We start from the raw sequence: 18721 nt of genomic DNA, 5'->3' as shown, positions 1-18721 counted from the left end.
TGAGAAAGTGTCAGCTGTGCAAAACTGGCCCACCCCCACTTCCGGTAAAGATATCCAGCGGTTCGTGGGGTTTTCAAATTTTTATCTGAGATTTATACCGACTTTAACCCAGCCACTAATGAACCTTCTCAAGAAGGGAACCCCTTTTGCATGGACTCGAACCACGCACCAAGCATTTGAAAAACTCAAGGGCCTCTTCACGACAGCTCCAATCCTTTTGACTCCAGACCAGAATCGCAGATTCATAGTGGAGACAGATGCTTCACAGCACACCCTCGGGGCTGTTCTACTCCAAATAGATGACCAGGATCAAGAACGACCAGTGGCTTATCTGTCCAAGACTCTCGCATCTGCTGAGCCAAACTATACAGTATTGGAAAAAGAGTTGCTGGCCATGAAAAGCACATTTGAGGAGTGGCGCTACCTTTTGTTAGGAGCCAGATTCCCAGTAGAAGTCCGAACCGACCATCATAAACTTAGAATCCTTCAGTACGCCCAGACTTGCAATGGTCGTCAGGCCCGATGGGCACATTTCTTCTCCCCATTTCAGATCACATTTACATTCAGCCCCGGGAGGGATAATCTCAGGGCAGATGCCTGCCTTGTCCAGGAAGGAACATCTTCCCCATGATCTGTTCAGGTCGGAACCCATCTTTCCCCGGGTGGCCCTGGCTTTACAAACGGATCCAGACTTCTTGTCACGCCTAAAATCTCAATCCAAACCAGCAGCGAAACAACAACTCTAACGGTCCACACAACTGGCCTTAACCAAAGAAGACAGCTGTTATTTCCATGGATACAGAGCGTTTATACCTACCCGATCACTCCCAAAGGAAGTCTTTGGTATGTGTCACGACTGCAAGATGGCTGGCCATTGTGGGGTCATAACCACGAAAGAACTGGTATCCGTTACTTCAAGGGGCCAACACTGAGGAAAGACAAACAATACGTGGGGTCCTGTCCCATTTGTCTTCAGTCAAAGATGCCCCGTCGTTCTCCTCTAGGAGAACTGGTCGGGATGCCATTACCATCTCGTCCATGGCAGATAATCTCCACGGATTTTGTGGTGGAATTGCCACCGTCAGGTGGGTGTTCCACCAACATGGTCACGATTGACACCTTTACGAAGATGGCTCAGTTCCTCCCTCTTTCCGGTGTACCTTCGGCCGCCCAGATGGTTTGCATTTTCATCAGCAGAATCTTCACACTACATGGTTTGCCTGAAACCATTATTTCAGATAGAGAGTCTCAATATACCTTGCAGTACTGGAGACATGTCTGTCGATTTCTTGGGATCTCTCGGGCACTTAGTTCGGGTTATCATCCACAGTCCAACGGGCAGACAGAAAGACTTAATCAGACCTGGAAGGGTATCTCAGGAGCTATGTATCTGAAGCCCAAGACGACTGGAAAGAACTGTTACCAATAGCAGAATATGGTTACAATAACTCATACCATTCAACCATCAAAACATCTCCCTTTCATTGCACTTATGGGTTTAACGCCACTTCATTCCCCACGATGGCGGCTTTAAGCACCAAATTTCCAGATGTGGATCATCTAATGGGCCAGATATGTCAGGGTCATCGTTCAGCAATAACCGCCTTACAGCAATCCCAGATCAAAATGAAACAGTTTGCAGACCGCCATCTGACTCCAGCCCCTATGATCAAACCTGGGAATTGGGTCTGGCTTTCCTCACGTTTTCTTCCCCGACATCTGGTACCATCCAAGTTACCATCCAAATTCTTTAATCCTTTCTGAGTGGAGGTCGGAGCAGCTGCTTTCTGATTCCGTCTCGCCAACACCTGGGCCCGTATTCATCCAGTCTTTCACGTTTCTCAATTGAAACTGGACAACCAAAACCCTTTCTACCCTAAAGTCTCCACTCGACCTCCACCGGTTCTTTCTGCTCGGGACCAGAGTTCGAGGTCACTGATATTTGTGACTCCCGATATCATTGAGGACGCTTACAGTATTTAGTGGACTGGAAGGGGTACTCACTCGTGGATCGGACATGGGAGCCAGAAGCCGCTGTACACGCACCTCGCTTGGTGAAAGGGTTTCACCTGAGACATCCAGGCAAGCCAGGGGGGATGTAGGTCTAAGAGGGGGCATACTGTGATGAAAATTACCTCATCGGGTCGTTCACAGACTACCCTCAACAGGGCCGTGCAGACACATTGCAGTAGCAGTTTAGCTGTTGTTTCCCAGGAACCGGCATGGGTCGCCACGCCCCCTTCCTCTGCAGCAGCATATCTGGAGATAACGCCACGGGACCCGTGCGTTGCTACTCTCACAGGAGTACCAAAGTGCTATGCAAGTTTGCCTAGGATTGTTCAGCATTCTTTGCACCTGTTTCCTCCTACATCCTTCTAATCTCTCTCTCTAACATTCTACTCCTTTTTAGTTTTCCTTGATATCCTCTTTGCTGAGACAGGAGACGCCATTCTTCAGTAGATCCAAGCCCCAAGGATTAGAAGCTATCACGGTTTCCTTCCTCGTTGGCATTCCTTGCTTTGCTTAGGATTCTAACCCAGGTGGTTCTTCTTTGTCGGCAACAGGCTCTCTCTTGCTTCCTCTCATCGAACGGCCGGAGCCAGGCTCCAGACATCTCCATAACGGGACGACGCCAACTACAATTGTGTGTGGGTTACTTCCTGGTACCTTTCTGCAGGATTACTGGGCACATAGTTTTCTCCTCTGTTTCTGCTTGTTAACTATTCCCTATCTCCCTCCAGCCTCTCTACACTTCCCCAAGCACTCTTCCTGTGCCCAGACTGCCACAATTGGCAAAGGCAGCAAATCCGGCTTGGGGTAAGAAAACAATATATAGAAAGGAGATTGTTCACCCCTGATAAATCGCCTTTAAGAAGCCTGGCCCTAACATCCTTTTTCCAAATCTCCTCACTCTAAACCCATGCAAGAATAAAGATCCAGCTATCGCTACATGACCAGACCACCTTGGATCAGCACGCCATCACTCCTGATCCTTATCCCTAGGAGACAACGCACCCCAGCGCTCTCCACAGGGTTTTCTCCTCCATGAGGGTTTCCCTGGGGGCCTCTCAGTGATCAAGCCTTTGAGCAGGGTCACGGAGGGGAACCCAGGAGGATCCTTAAGGTCAGCAGGTTCCGGCAAGGGTCTCCGATCTCAAACAGGTAGGTGGTCTTCTGTGTCATCCCTGCTTTTACTTGGTATAAAAGGCATTCGTATTATAACACAAATGCTTGATCTTACCGCATTTAACGAATATCTAACCAATGACAACGATTGTTGTAAATCTTTTTATTGATGGGGCTAACTAGTTGACTACACGTTAGCCCCCCTCTAAATACTTGCTTATAACTCCAGTTGTATAGCAGATCTAATGTTGAAAATGGATTCTCATACCGGATCTAACAAATATCTAACCAATGATAGCAACTTTTGTAAATGTTTTGTTTGAGGGGGGCTAACTAGCTCACTATGGGTTAGCCCCTTCTCTAAACAATTGCATACAACTCCTGTTCTGTAGCAGATATAACGTTGAATATGGTTGATCATACTAGATCTAATGAATATCTAACCAATGACATACGTTTTTGTAAATGTTTTGATTGGGGTGACTAGCTTACTAAGGGTTAGCCCCCCCCTCTAAATAATTGCCTATAACTCCAGTTTTTTAGCAGATCTAACGTTGAAAATGGTTGATCCTACCGAATTTAATGAAATATCTAACAAATGCCATACATTTTGGTCTCTTTTTTGATTGAGGGGGGGGGTCTAGCTAGGGGTTAGCCTCCCCAACCCCCACTAAATAATTGCTTATAACTCCTGTTTTGTAGAGGATCTAACAACAAAAATGGTTGATCAAACTGGATCTAACAGAGATCTAACAAAACAGATCATTTTTTATAAAAGTTCATGAAGAGGAGGGGCTAACCCGGGTGAGGTCTTTGGTTGTGGCTCGGTGGATGTTATAGGGTTCCCTGGTTGTATTGTTTGCTTGGTTGTATGATTTCATTATATTTGTGTATACACTCTGGCTTCTTCTAGTTTCTTGGCACATCACATACGTTCCTTCATCTTGACTATAAGGTACTCCCGGGAAGTCTGGCCACCCAGCAGAGAAACCTCTGGGCTTCAGTGATCTTACATTAAAAGAGAGGCAACCATAAAATTATTTTCAGGAAGGGTCGTCTGACATGTGCATGTGGGGGAGAAGCACAGAAGTGCAGTGTAACCATGACAACCTCATCTTCCTCAGAAGCCAAACATATGACATGTAGAGCCGTTCATCTCTGCTGGGGTAAGAAGACCCTGAACAGCCCACCTCTCTCTCTTCTGGGTTACTTCCCCCATAGAAACAACAAGTACACCTGCTTACAGTCTAGTCTGAGTGAAGGTAGAGTAACGTGAGACATGCAGTGCTGTCGCACGATTGTCTCAACTATGCCAGACGATGTAGCGTTTACAAAAACAGACTCAGGATAGATGGTCTATGAGGTAGTGCCGTACAGGAGGTGCATTGTTTTGACCCACCTGCCTAGCCGCCATCTTGTATGGCCACTATTTAAGGTAGCGACCATGAACAAAGAGACACCTGAAGCACCCAGGTCAACAGAGATGTGACAGAAAAGGCCTGTCCTGCCAACCTCTCTCAACACAGCCACACCAACACAATAGTGTTCGAGGCTGGTGGAAGCTCCATGACTTGTATGCACAGGCTTGCCACAGCCTCCGTACTGAGATGCAACACCACACTTTACGCACACCAGTTACTCTTACTAAGTAATTGTCCAACCCCTTTCCTTCTTCCACCAGGTTTGAACCCAGGAACTTCGGGTCATCTCTGTCACCTCATGGTTTAAGGCTTCTTACAGAAGTTCAGAGCCCACACAGAAAGGGATGACACAGCAGTGGAAATGCCACCACCCAAGCTATAGATAGTCCTGGAGGCACAGAATAAAGGGTGCAAAGAATCCTGTGTAGCAATTCTGCCAGGATAATGCTCCCTTTTCAGGGCTCAAGAAAGAGTGACTCTCTGTCTAAAGCACCCACACAGGGGCGTAGAGCAGCAGGGATCTATCTCACTCTGTTCCCCTCTCATGTATTCCAAGCGCAAGCAGACATCATGGATTCCTGAGGTATGTGACGCCCAAGATTTGAGCCATCTGCACAGCTCTTCTCCATCCAGGGTTTACTAAGCACTTACTGCGGGGCAATTACCTCTTGTGCACTCTGGTGTTGGGCACTGGGGTGTCTCTACTGTTCTGGATTGGGTGATCTGTCATTCAGAGTGGTTGGCTGGACCCAGGGGCCAGACTGAGGCAAGGGCCCAGGTCAAAACACTTCTGCAGGTAAGCTCTTCGCTCCAGCCTGGGGTGCAGGAAAACATTTTATATGTTCTCCGTTTATGCAGGTACTTAAATACTAGAACTTTAGCTTCTTTATTGGCACTCCACATGTTGTCAGATATTCAAGCAAACTCAACCAAAGGGTGATAACGTGATTTGCACAGAATCATTGACATTTGTCAAGAGGGTGTAACAGCGATTACAAGCTAAAGCAATGAGCAACATCTCCATGTGAAATCTAAGAAAGACTTAGAACTTTCCCTTCCAGTTACACATACAAAAAACGCTTCTAAAGCAATTATCGGTCCAAATAATACACACCACTTATAACCAACCAATCAGAATATGTATGATTTAATTTGACTAACCAGTCTCATTTTTACTTCACCATGCAAGACTCTCCTGTTCTCCCAGGATCTCCAACCACATATCTCCCTCACCTACTGCACAACACCTGCTCCTCTCCCCCACCTCCTAGCACTCTTTCACTGGAATGCACAATCCCTCTGCAACAGCTCTTCCTACATAGCTGACCACTTCAAATCTCATCACAGAAACCTGATTCACCCCTCATGACTCTGCTACACTAGCAGCTCTCTCCACACTGACTCAGCTACCTTCTTTCAATCTAACTGACCAGTTGCAAAGGGTGATGGTGTGGGATTCCTTACCAATAAGGTCCTCAACACCACCCCTCCATGCCACCTGAAACCACCTCTTCCTCTTTTGAATATGCCACTATTCAACTCCTCCCTCCTACTCCTATTACTGTTCTGGCTCTATCAACCACTGGTCCTCTCAACTCCTTACATGATCTGACCCTTCTCCTTGAGTCACGTCCTAGCGACATCCCCATTGTCATGATTCAGAACTTTCAACGCACCGGCACTGAACGTAACTCCCTCCTATCTAGCCCTTCCCTCTACTCCCTCCATGACCAGCCTACCCACTCTGATGCGAACTCACTTGGACTTATCTTTCTCTCAAATTCACTCTCCTTATCCGACCTCTCCGTGGTCCCCTCTCCTTCTGATCACATCATTATTCAGTTTAACATCTCAGTCTCTACTGCTAATCTCCCTTCTTCAATGAATAAGAGGACATTCAGGCAGGACTCTCTTAACTCTCTCCTGTCTCACTCCCCTATTCAGGCCTTTTCCATTGACCATGCTTTCTCTGATTTTCACAATGCACTTATGACTCCATTTGACCAGCACTATCCTTCTCACACATTCACACCTTCCCGTCCACATCATCAGCCCTGGATCACCGCTTAAATTCAGACCCTCAAAACAAACATGCGCTGTGACCGACCTAATTCCCTTACTGCCCTCACCTCTGCACTGAACCTTGCCAAATCCTCATACTTCACAAATTTGATCTCCTATCTTCACAATCAACCCCACAAACGTTCATCTACCCTAAAATGTTTGCACACACCTCCCAAACCAAAATCCATCACCACCTCCCTTTCTGCTAATGACTTTGCTCACTACCTTTCCACTAAAATCTCAAAAATGTCTTACACTCTCACAGCCCTTCACTCTCTCCCTCCACAACTCCCACTTCTGTCCACCACCTCCCCCTACCTCTTCTATCCTAACCTACTTCTCCTCTACCTATCCTATTCAATTAGCACCCATCCTTCGTAGTGCCAACCCATCTTGTTCTCCTATTCATCATAATGCTCCCAAAATAGGCAAAGACTAGGGGCCAGATTCTCCCAAAAATGTTGCTCCAAGGGAGGAGATATGCTGGCGCATCTCCTCACTTGCGCCAAAAAAAGGAGCAGCACAATTCCGAAAGGGCATCTGAACGAGACCATTTTAGATGCGCTCGTTCAGATGTCCATTTTCCACCCTTCACACATTTGCATTTAATAGCACCTCCTTATTCATAACCAGGATGCGCTTTTAAATGCACAGAAATGAGGGGCTTCCTCCTGTGCCTGTTGGGAACAGGTGCAGGAGAAGGCACCAATCATGGCAGGGTCATTTGTGACCCTGTCATGATTTGTTTTTGAAGTGTGACAGAGGCGGTTTAAACTGCATCTGTCATATTAGCATTCCCATCCCCCCAAACGTGGATGGAAAGGCTTTTTTTATTTTCTCAAGAATTTCACTGAGATGGGATCTATAATGGCCCATTTATATGAAATGTGCTCCCCGCAACCACATGGTTGCTGAGAGCGTAATGTATGCAAGGGGGCTGGGCAGCGCATTTGTGTGCTATTGCCCAGCAGCTCCTAAAATGCACAGGTCACCTTTGAGAATAAAGGTGACTCGAGCAATTCAGCAACGATCGCAAATGAAGCAAGCGCATTCTGTGCACTCCTTTCTTTTCACTTATTTTTTAAAAGCTGGTCCTTTGTCTGAATCACTTGCCCCCATCTCTCTGAGCTCTTTAACCCCTCTCTGCTGGACTCTGCCCTGCCTCCTCGAAATCTGCATCTGTCTTACCTCGATTGAAGAAATCCTCTGATGACCCAAATGTCCCAGCAAACTATCGCCCAGTTTCTCTCCTTCCCCATCATTCAAAAGTAATTCAGCGGGTGATCTTCGACTGGATCATTAAGTCCTTGATGATAATGGCCCTGGAAATCCACTTGAATCTGGCTTCTGTAGTAAACACTCCACCAAGACTGCACTCATGCATGTCTCCAACTTCCTCTCTGAAGCTCTTCACTCCAAACTCTCTTCTATGATCATCCATTTGGACCTCAGTTTTGCTTTAGAGACTGTCAACCACTCCCTCTCCTCCTCACTCTCCATGACACTGGGCTTCGTTAATCTGCTCTCACATGGATTGCCTCAGACCTGGAAGGTCGATCCTTTAAAATCTCCAGGAACTCACAAAGCTCTGACTCCCTCTAGGCATCTGCCAAGGATAAGTCCTTGATAAAAATAAAAATAAACTGATGGTAACAAAAATTCTCTCAGACTGTGAAAGTGATGTTAAGGAGCTTATCTCCAACCCACTTCGCACAAAAAGATTTATGAAAAGAATGGATTGGATACACACCATTGACACGATGCGTTCCTTAGTTCTAGCGAAATCCTTACTCCCAATTGACAAAAAAAGAGAACTGTCCCGAGATATCTCAGATGCTTCCCCAATTCTAGGTTGAGGCAGGAATTTCTGAGGATACATCTCAATCTTGTGCCTACCGGAGAAGTCCTAATGTCCCGTGACAAGGGTAACACTTGGGGAACTGGTTGCACTTGGTGCAAAGAAAATATTGTCCAGTCCCTCAATCATATTCTATTGAACTGCAGTGGTACACGGGAGGTGAGGAGAAATGTGTACCATGCAGTGGAGAGAGTAGAGTAGATATTCTACACGCCAAGATGTTTTGGAATAGATTGATTGCGGGAGAAGAAGTCACTAACAATCCAAGTGATTTGAGTGCTCCAAGCATTAGGCCTGATCAGAAACAGGCAGGTCCTTAGGCAATCATATGAGTGATTTATGCTTAAGGGGAGACTTGTGATGGGATCTTAATGCAATGCCTGGAAACTGTCATCATTAACAAATGACTGATTTCTTTGAGGGAAATTGTCAATTGTATATTTTGTTCTTTTAAGTTTCTTTTCTCTCTCTCATTCTTTCTCTTCCAGCTTTTCTCATCCTTTTATGAAATTGAATATATATTGTGTGTATGCTTTAGTTCTGTTTCTTTTTTTATATGTTGTTATATTGTGAAAAGCCATGATTTGGTTAAGACACAAATACACAAAATTAAAAAATGTAAAAAAAGATCAGTCCTTGAACCGGTCTACTCCTGCCCTAGGAAGACTTGTATCATCCTTTGGTTTCACTGTCATCTTTTTTGCTTATTTTTCTCCTTTCCCTCTTTCACCTCAACCATTTCGAAAAAGATTACAAACTATATCACTGCAATTTGTCACTGGATGGCTTCTGCTGTCACATTCTCTACTCTTCAAAAGCAAAAGTCATCTTTCTCCCGGCTTCCAATGTCATCCATCCCCTCTCCTATCCCATTCCCGCCTGAACTTCTTGCTACCTCACCAATGGCTTGCAATCTTGGGTACCACTTTGATAGCGATGTCCGATTGCAACAATTCTTCACAAACACTGCCTCTGCTGCTCGTATTAACCTCCTCAACATTCATAAAATACATCCCTTTCTTACTAATCACACTACAAAAACTCTAACATCTGCTCTCATGTTCGGCAAACTTGACTACTGCTCAAGCCTATTCCTTGGCCTTCCTTTCCACTCCTTCCCCCCTCTGGACAAGGTCCTCACCTTTGCTACCTGGACTCTCCACAGTCTACCAAGAACCTCCCCCAATTCTACCTACCAACAACATATTGGTTAGCTCTCCAGGCACAACCGCACACTTTTCAGGTTCCTTTTCCTAGTGTACAATGCTATCAATGGTCTTGCTCCTCTGTACCTGTCTGATTCTATCTCTGCCTACTTACCATCTCATTTACTCTGCTCCTCCTGTGAACTCAACCTCATCGTCCCATACCCCCCAACCCATCCATTCCTTCACTCTCTTTCACTCCTTCTCCCTATTCGCCCCTCTACATTGGAACCTTCTATCATTTACAAACAAAGCCGGCACAACTCTGGATTTCTTCAAAGCTTGGCTGAAACTTCACTTACTTGCTAAAGAGGGAGATACCCCTGCCTTCTCCCCCATCCTCCCTAACTGACTCCACCACTGCCTTCAGTTATGCTTAATAATCTAATTATGTATATTTAATTAGTACTCCTCTTTATTTTGAAGCACTGGCCCCCTTAGATTAATGTTACCTTTGTAAGTGGCCTGTTTCTCATATACATTTTGTTTCTGTTTGCTTTGTCACTGGTTTAAGACCCACTTTTTTACACCATCATAAACTGGCTCAACACTTATTCTCATCTTTTTGCTATTGAACAGGCACACTTCCTGGAATGTCTTCGCAATCTGTAGATGTGGTATTGTAAGCCAATTATAATCAAATTGTTTTTCAAATAAATACAAGTAAAATAAATACAAATGCACAGTTGCAAAGGAGCCCTGTAGCTTCGAAACTTTATGAAGCTCTCTGCTGACATTTACTGGCTGAACATGCACTCTACAGTCTCTCCCTCACATGCAATGTAAGAAGAACAGGTCGTCACATAAGACCCACCCCCATCCACCCTGGTAACCCCATCATGGTTAGGAGGCCACAATAACACACAGGCTCACCTGCTTAGGGTGCTTCTGACATCCTGCAAGAGAGATAGAAACATAGCAATTAGCTGCTTGAGCACAGAAACATGTAACACTCAGACAATGTACTCCCTATGATCCCACCTGCAATAGAGCGAGGTTCTCTAAATTCCTTCACCAGTGCTTCCTGCTTCCCATGCACTGGAAAGAGTGACCTCTGGCTCCATTTCACTTCCTGACAATGGCAGCCATTTTACTTGAGGATAAGCATGACTGAAGCACAAGATCAGGAAGGTGTTCACACACAGTAAGGAGCAAGTGCAGTCATCAGGCTACCTGTAATGTTCCACTTTTGTGCTCAATCCACTACACATTTTGTATCCTATCAGCACTTTTTCAAAGTCATTGAAGGCCCCTTACAGTACTCCACATACGCACTACTTCCCTATTGCTATATCCACATACGCACTACTTCCCTATTGCTATATCACACTATCAGTGTACTGCTAGAGACATGCAGTGTTTCCAGGAGTTCCTCTGACCCAGCTCATACTCCTCTCTAGTGCTGTCTCTTTATGTCAGCATACTCTGTGTGTCACTCAGTGACTCACCTTCAGGAGTTCTTCCGCTGGCTGGTCTTGCTTCTTCTCTATCTCGGTTATCAGGGCACTGAGAGATGAGATTTGCTGGGATAATTTGTCTATTTTCGCCTTTTCAGCCGCTGTAATTTTTCCCTCCATTTCCTCCAGTCTCCCCAGTATCTCACGCTCTTGTTCTCTCAGGAGTTGACGAATTCTTGCAAATTCTGCCACAGTTTTCTGCTTCTCAGTTCCCAGCATGTCCTGTCAGAGGTGAAGAAAAGAAAGTGACTTATTCTGGAGTTGTCACAAGAGACGGGGCAGTGACTGGATGATGCTCTCTATGGGAGCACGGGGGCCACCATAGTCTCAATCCCAGCTCAGGCCGTGACCTCCAACCTTTCCTGCACTGTAATCCCTGGGACGGGAGCGTCTCTTCACAGAAGCTAGTCCCCAACACAAGGCCTATGGGAATCGAACCTCAAACATCCACAGTGTTGGAAAACATGGGGTTTCCATGAGGGTGACCATCTCACACTTTATCGCCAGGTGCACATGGTGTCTAAATCAGGTCTCCTTTACATAAGAGCATGGAAGGAAAATATATCAGCTGACAAAACATGTTAAGGAATTACGGATACCTATTGCATGCGGCTGAGTTATGGCTGCTTTACAGTAAGTATGAAACTCACCTGCACACCATCTAACAAGGAAAAGTAAACATAACACATTGCCAAACCCACGTCCATATTCACTGGTTGAAGGTATGGAAAGAACACATCTTCAGCTTTAACCATTGCCACCAAGAACTGCACCGTACCTGTTGCCCTCAATGCCCTGCATGGTGCCCATGTCGGCCCCTGTGAGATAATGGTGGTACAAACAATACATATGCAACACAGAGGCAGTGGTCTGTCTGTGGACCCCAAGAGTCTGACAGGCTGGGCATACTGAGGTGTGTCAGCACAAACACTCTAAAACTGCAGTCAGGCAAGGCATGTACCAAGAGCAGACGACAAAGGAAACGTTTATGTGTGAAGTTATAGCTGTGTTTTCACATCAGAGCAGCGGATCAGGGGTGGAGCCAGCCTCAACATTTTGGGGGTGCAGCATGACAGTTTTGAAACTGTTAGTGAGAGGGGACATTAAACCTATTGCGCTACTGATTAACCCCCACAACCCATCCTACCGCCCCCTCAGGGTGCAGCATGACAGTTTTGAAACTGTTAGTGAGACGGGACATTAAACCTATTGCGCTACTGATTAACCCCCACAACCCATCCTACCGCCCCCTCCCCAGGAGGCTGAGTAGATATTATGCTTTCTTTTGGCCCATAATAGCCATGATTCTGTAACAAGTGGGGCCTGGAGCTAATGTAGTAGGGCCCACACTAAGAAAAGCCTGCAGCAGGAAGAGCACTTGTTCTGCCCCCAGCCTAATGCACAGGAGTGACAGAGAGAAGTGAGGGTTAACCAATCAAAGGGGGATTTTCCCCCTGAGAAAGGTTTTTAAAAAATAGGTTAATAGGTTAAATAATGCATTTTTCAGTGCACTTTCTGTGATAAATTTGGTAAAACGCCACACAGTTTACAATCGGTTTTGCAGGGTAAGACATAAAAAGTCAGTTAGATGCCAAACCACCAACCATGCACAGGAACATGTGCAAACACATTTTCATAATGCCTGTGCCCACTATATGCCAATAATCTGCAAGTGTAAAAAAGCATTTTCATATACATATGCCACTATTCCCACACAGGAAAATACTCCCGTTTGCTTTGCCCATAATGCCAGTAATGATACAATGACAGAGCATGTTTATGCTGGCTCTGCCAATGCATGCCAGTATCCCCATGTAAGAACATACTCCTTTTGTCTTAGCCTTAATGCCAGTGAAAAAAAGCCATGGCACAGTAAGAAAACATATCCTTGCTGGCTACCAAAATCCCCACTCCCCATATAAGAACTCTCATCATGTTGTATTTGCTCCCTAACGGCAGTAAACAAAGTCAAGCCACAGTAAAAAAACATTGCCTTTCAGGCTGCACAAATGCCCCCACCCCAATGTAAGAATACTTCTGTTGCGTTTGGCCTTAACACTAGTAAGAAGCTGCAATGCCGCAGTAAGAAAATATGCTCATGCTGGCTAGCCGGTAAGATAGCTCCGCGGGCTGAGCGCATGCTGTTGTAATCGGAGTGTGATTCACAGGTTCAATTCCCGGCCAGGCCAACTCAGCCTTTCATACTTCAAAGTGACCTCCCTGTTCTCTATCCTCCTCTACGGACAGTGTACTATTTATTATGTTGCTTTTGCACCTTGTTACCTCTCTCTTACTCTGTACTGTACTGTGTTTTCCCTGCTCACCAAGTTGTACCAGCGCTGTCATACCTACTGGTTTAGGCGCTGTCAATAAATGCAATAAATAAAGCTCATTAAATGAGTTCAAACTTTGGTTGGGTGATAGATTGTATGTAAATATGGCCCACGGCCCACAGAACTAGGAACAGCACCCACACCATTGAAAATAGTAAAAAGCCTTGGAGTCCTAATGGACAAAGCGCTAACATTAGAACCACAAGTAAACGCAATAATCAAGAAATGCTTCTTCCTCCTACACACGATAAAAAGAAATCTACCGTTCCCGTCCTTCATTCATAAAACACTAACAATCATCACCCTCATCATTTCAAGAATTGACTACACAAACAGCCTCTACCTCAGAATGCCGGAACGCCTGCTGAAGAAACTGCAACATATCCAAAACGCAGCAGCCAGACTCCTCCTTAAACTATCAAGAAGGGACCACATCACCCCAGCACTAGAAGTGCTACACTGGAGCCAATCAAACAACGAATCACATTCAAAATGATGTGCATAACGCACAGAGCAATCCACAGCCAAGGAGCAGAATTGCTACAAAAGAAAATAACCATCTACCAACCGACAAGAGCACTCAGATCAAGCAACAACATCCGCCTGGAACCAGAAACATACAGAAAGAAACTTGGGGGATTCTCATTCTCCCACTAGGCAGCAAAAACTTGGAACACCCTTCCGAAAGAAATACGCAATACAAAGGGCCACCTAAAATTCAGGAAACTACTCAAAACCTTGCTCTTCACCTCGGAACCAGACGGAATCAACTAACAGACACCAATGGAAATAGAACGCGCCACAAACAAACACATGTGGCAAGATGTAGCTGGGGAGTGAGGAGGCCCAGGATTCACCCTCTACCAAGCCAAACCCCTACGCTAGGCAAAGCCCAAAGGACAAGGACTGTAGCTGGAGATGAAGGAGCATTGATCATTAACTAGCACCCAACAGGACAGGGAGCACTTAGGACTCGGAGGGAGGGGATCGTGCCCTAGGAGCTCAGGAAGGCGATGGCAGGCAGACGCCAATGACAACCAAAAAGCAACACACAACCTTAGTGATCTCAACCTGGGGAGGAGGAGGCCCTCACCACCTTCCCGCCCACAGATCACTAGAAAGGCACAGAGACATGCCACCGCCTCGAGCATAACCAGAAAAATGAACCACCAAGGAACGCTCCAGCAGACAGCAAGGGCAGAGACACCTAACACAGATGTTCAAAACATCAAGGTAACCCCACTAACCCACCTGCTAAAAACCTCAACTCTCTGCTTACACCGCTTCGCACCCTAAACAAACACAACCCCTTTCTTGCACAGCAAACCGCATTCACTTCACTACAACAACGAAACAAACCACATATAGACTCGCACAACAGCACATGGGAGCCTACCAAGCCGTAAACCACACCCATGCTCAGCGAACGGTGGTAAGTGAACTGAAGCTGCCAAGACATCACTAATCTCGCTATGCCTTTATCCCGCTACACTCTACTAACCCTCCCCTACCCTCTTACTTTTTCAGATCCGCCAGAGCGCCATGGGACCACTCTGGTGGTGAAAGTGCACGGTATAAATGTCCTTTAACAATGTATGTTGCCATTGACCTTAACACCAGTAATCTAAAAAGCCAAGTAAAATAAGTCACATGCCCTCCCCATGTAAGAACACTCATATTGGCTTTGCCCTTAATGCGAGTAAAACATTCCATGCCACAGTAAGACTCAGACAGGCCAGCCCCACTGTAGTATTTCCCCCACCCCCACTCCAACCCCACCATCACATAAAAACACTCAAGTAGGCTTTTCTTTGCCCAAAAACGGCGGTAAAACATGCCATGCTCTTGTCAAAGAATGTCCATGCTCCAATGCCCCTCCCCAGGCCCTATCGTGCATACACACAGATGCACACAGAGATATAGACACATTCAGACACATTCACCCACCAGTCACGCACCCACACGGATGTATACGATTTGGCCGTGGCAAAATTGTCTTCGAGGCCGAATTGACTGTGGTCAATTCGGCCTCGAAGACAATTTTGCCACGGCCAAATCGGGCCAAACTTAAACCACCCACCGCCCCAATACATTTCCCCCACCAACCTCCTACTTACCTTTTTGAGGTCCGCTCATCTTCTGACCCTGCATCGTCAGATCCGTCCCTCCTATGTGGGTCGGATCCGACGCCAGAGGGTCCGCTTTTCTTTTTTTTTGTTTTTGTCCCCCGCCTCCAACGTCCGGAAGTGGGGGACACCTCCGTTAACCTGAACGGCCATCCCTCATGCTACCGTGCACACCCCCTGTCCACATAGCAGATCCTCATTCCTCCTGTTTTTAAAAATTGAATTGGAAAACTAGGCCTTTTCCCCTCTATTCAAGACTCTGAAACTTAGGTGTGTTTTCCTCCTGTTTGTTTTAAAAAATTGCATTGTGAAAGGATTTTAAATTGCTTTGTGAAACCTAGGCCTTTTCCCTATATTCAGGACTCTCAAAGCTGAGGTGCGTTGTCCTCCTGTTTGTTTTTAAAAATTGCATTGTGAAAGTATTTAAAATTGCTTTGTGAAACCTAGGCCTTTTCCCCTCAATGCCGGACTCTCAAACTTAGGTGCGTTTTTCTCCTGTTTTTTTTTTAATTGCATTGTGATAGTCTTTAAAATCTAAGTGTCAGTCATCTTGTCCAATTGTCAACTTGTCTCGTCTGCTTGCACCCTGCCCTGTGTCCTTCCCTAGTGTTCTCCCCTTCCCTCTCCCTTCCTCTTCTCTCCTCTCCCTACCTACTCTATGATGCTCTCTGTCTCTCCTATCTTCTCTAACTGCTTCTCTATCTACTATCCTGCTCTCCTCACTAAATCTGGTAAGAAGAAGTTTAAAAAGGACATCCTGGTCTCCAACCCAGGCCTCCCTATCGCTGACACCTATGCCAGTGCCTCCTCCAGGAAAACTTTCACCAACATCCTCTTTGTCGTTCCCTCACCAGACCTATGCACTCTACATATGGTCTCTGTGCTCTCTCCCTTCTCTTCCTCTCCCATTTATGGTGGCACCTGGTAGGAGGCCCTCCTGGCCTCCTTCCAGTCCTCTAAGGTCATCATTAATGTTTATGTGAATGGCACCGTCTTGGTCCAAGGCCCTCAGGCCAACCTTCCCCTCTTCGACAGACACTTCCTGCAGCGGCGAGGCTCTGGGCGGCGGGGACGGGAGATCCACTTCGCCGTCGTCGCCGTATCCAGTTCTGTCTCGTCCCTTGGTGGGGGGGAGGGAGGCGATGGATGGTAAAGAGGTGGAGGATGAACTCTCTTCTTGTGTGGGGGCTCCCCCAACGGCCCAAGCGCTGTGGGCTCTCCCGCCGGCGACAGGGGCATCCTTGTCCGAATCTCTGAGCACAGAGTGTGTAGCGCCTGAAGGATGTCCACAGAGATGTCCGCCGGAGGCAGCAGTGGCTGCTGCAGTGGCTGCAGTGGAAGGGACGGCGGCGTCCTGCACCACACTCTCCACATCTGCCTCGTCGGGGTCCCACCCATAAAACCCGACCTCAACAAATCTTTGGTACAAGACTGTCTTGAGAACAGCAAGCTCCTCCTCAGAGGAGATGTCCGTGCCCTGTACTACTTCTCGATCAGGGGAGATGGTTTCGGGGAGATGACCGGCATCGTCTTCACCGGCGTCTTCTCCACAGGCTGAAAAGATGATTCCCTCCTGGCCGGCAGGGAAACTCTCGCTTTGGGGCCCCTGTCCTGTGAACCTGTATCAACGGCCTTCGCCAGGGACGCCACCACTCCTTCAATGGAGGTTTTGGCCGAGTGAATCTGGGCGTTAATGACCTTGGTCATGCTTGGGGCCTTCACCGTGGGGGTAGGGTCAGTGCCACGCTCCCCTTTGGCCTTCTCCGTCGGAGCCGACTGGGACTTCTCCAGAAGTACCCGGGTGCTCAGACTTCCTTTTCTTTGCAGAGCCGGACCGCTGGCTCGTGGTCGAAGGTGCCGGAGATGCTGCGCCCGTCCTGGCCGCCGAGGAGCCCGTCCCAATGGCACTCCCGGTGCCAGCGGACTCGCTGTGCTTTGCCTTCTGTTGGGCCCCTATCGCCGGGCGCCCTCAAAGGTCTTAGAAGACCGCTCGGATTTCTTCTTGCGACTGGGTGACCGGGAGTCACCCGACTGGAGCCACTTGGTAAGTCCGCTTGCGACGGTCCTTCATGGTGCAGGGGACCATGCCCTTGCAGAATGCACAGGCCTCCTCCACGTGCGTCTGGTCAGTATGCAGGCAGTAGAGGCACAGGTAGTGCCCATCGTCCAGGAAAATGTTCCGTAGGCCGCATCCAGGGCAAATCCTGAACAGAGGCGTTGAGTCTCCTCTATCTTCAGCCATGTCCACGTGCCGTAGGACTCCAAGAATCTTCTGGAATCTTCCAAGAAGGTAACTCGACGAGAAATCACCCTTGAGGGGCGTAGAAAGTTCCGAAAAACTAGTCCTCGTTAGTCTGATGATGGATCGATGGAGCTTGAGGCTCGACTGACCGAAAAAATAAGAGCAAACTCTTACAAAAATCGCAAATGCAGTAAAAGCTCGAGAGCTATAGCACGAGGACTCCCAACACTTGAACATGCGGTAAAAATCTGAAGATGGCTGCCAGAGGAGATGTCAGTCTGGAAAAATGAATACCCTTCATTTGAATGATAGACGTAACTTGATGGCCGTGGGCCAACCGTCTTATGCACCGAATTAAAAAAATATGAACTGCTATGCTTGACCGACGAGCGGCCATTTTTAAATGTAGTAAGAATCGCAATTTTGCTTGTTAACCATTGCTCATTGCTTTCTGTTTAAAAACTGCTTTGCAGCTTGCAATTCTTGCGGATTCTGCTTACTCTGCTCAACTGTTAACATTGTTGTCTGAATATGAAAGGACAAGGTCGCGGGACTGAAGAGTTTGCTGAAACTCCTCATGAGTAGCCCAGAGAGGAATGCCCACGCTCGATCTCTGTAGCCTTGGGAGGAGGCTGCAGGGCATTTAATCACTTCACAGCTGCCAGCCAGTCTCGTACGATGGTAGAATATGTTAGAATAATACAGTTAAAGGCTTGAATTATGCTTCTCTTACGGCCCCCCTTCGCAAAACCCTTTAGAACTGTCGGCTCCCAGGACACGAATAGTACCTCATAGATAGCAAAGCTTGGAATGTGGCTCTTCCCCCGTGTACAGATTGCTTCCAAGAACAGAACCACCGTGTTCTAAAAGATGCCTCCGCACTTTCTAA

General features: G+C 46.9%; 1 protein-coding gene across 3 annotated transcripts in view; it reads right to left on the bottom strand.

The window, feature by feature from the left end:
* Positions 1 to 18721, bottom strand: part of LOC138528589 (zinc finger protein RFP-like) — a 204583-nt gene that overhangs the window by 141223 nt on the left and 44639 nt on the right. For all 3 annotated transcript variants that reach the window (XM_069640372.1, XM_069640370.1, XM_069640371.1), the window contains 2 exons: positions 11123 to 11353; positions 10548 to 10570 (listed from right to left, as the gene is read on the bottom strand). In XM_069640372.1, the coding sequence (XP_069496473.1) occupies positions 10548 to 10570; positions 11123 to 11353 (254 nt within the window). The remainder of the gene's footprint in view (positions 1 to 10547; positions 10571 to 11122; positions 11354 to 18721) is intronic.

Source organism: Ambystoma mexicanum, chromosome 7q (genome assembly GCF_040938575.1).
Source record: "Ambystoma mexicanum isolate Mex_15411 chromosome 7q, UKY_AmexF1_1, whole genome shotgun sequence".
Lineage (NCBI taxonomy): Eukaryota > Metazoa > Chordata > Amphibia > Caudata > Ambystomatidae > Ambystoma > Ambystoma mexicanum.
Note: the sequence above shows the minus strand (reverse complement) of the source record. Positions and strands in the feature narration are given on the sequence as shown.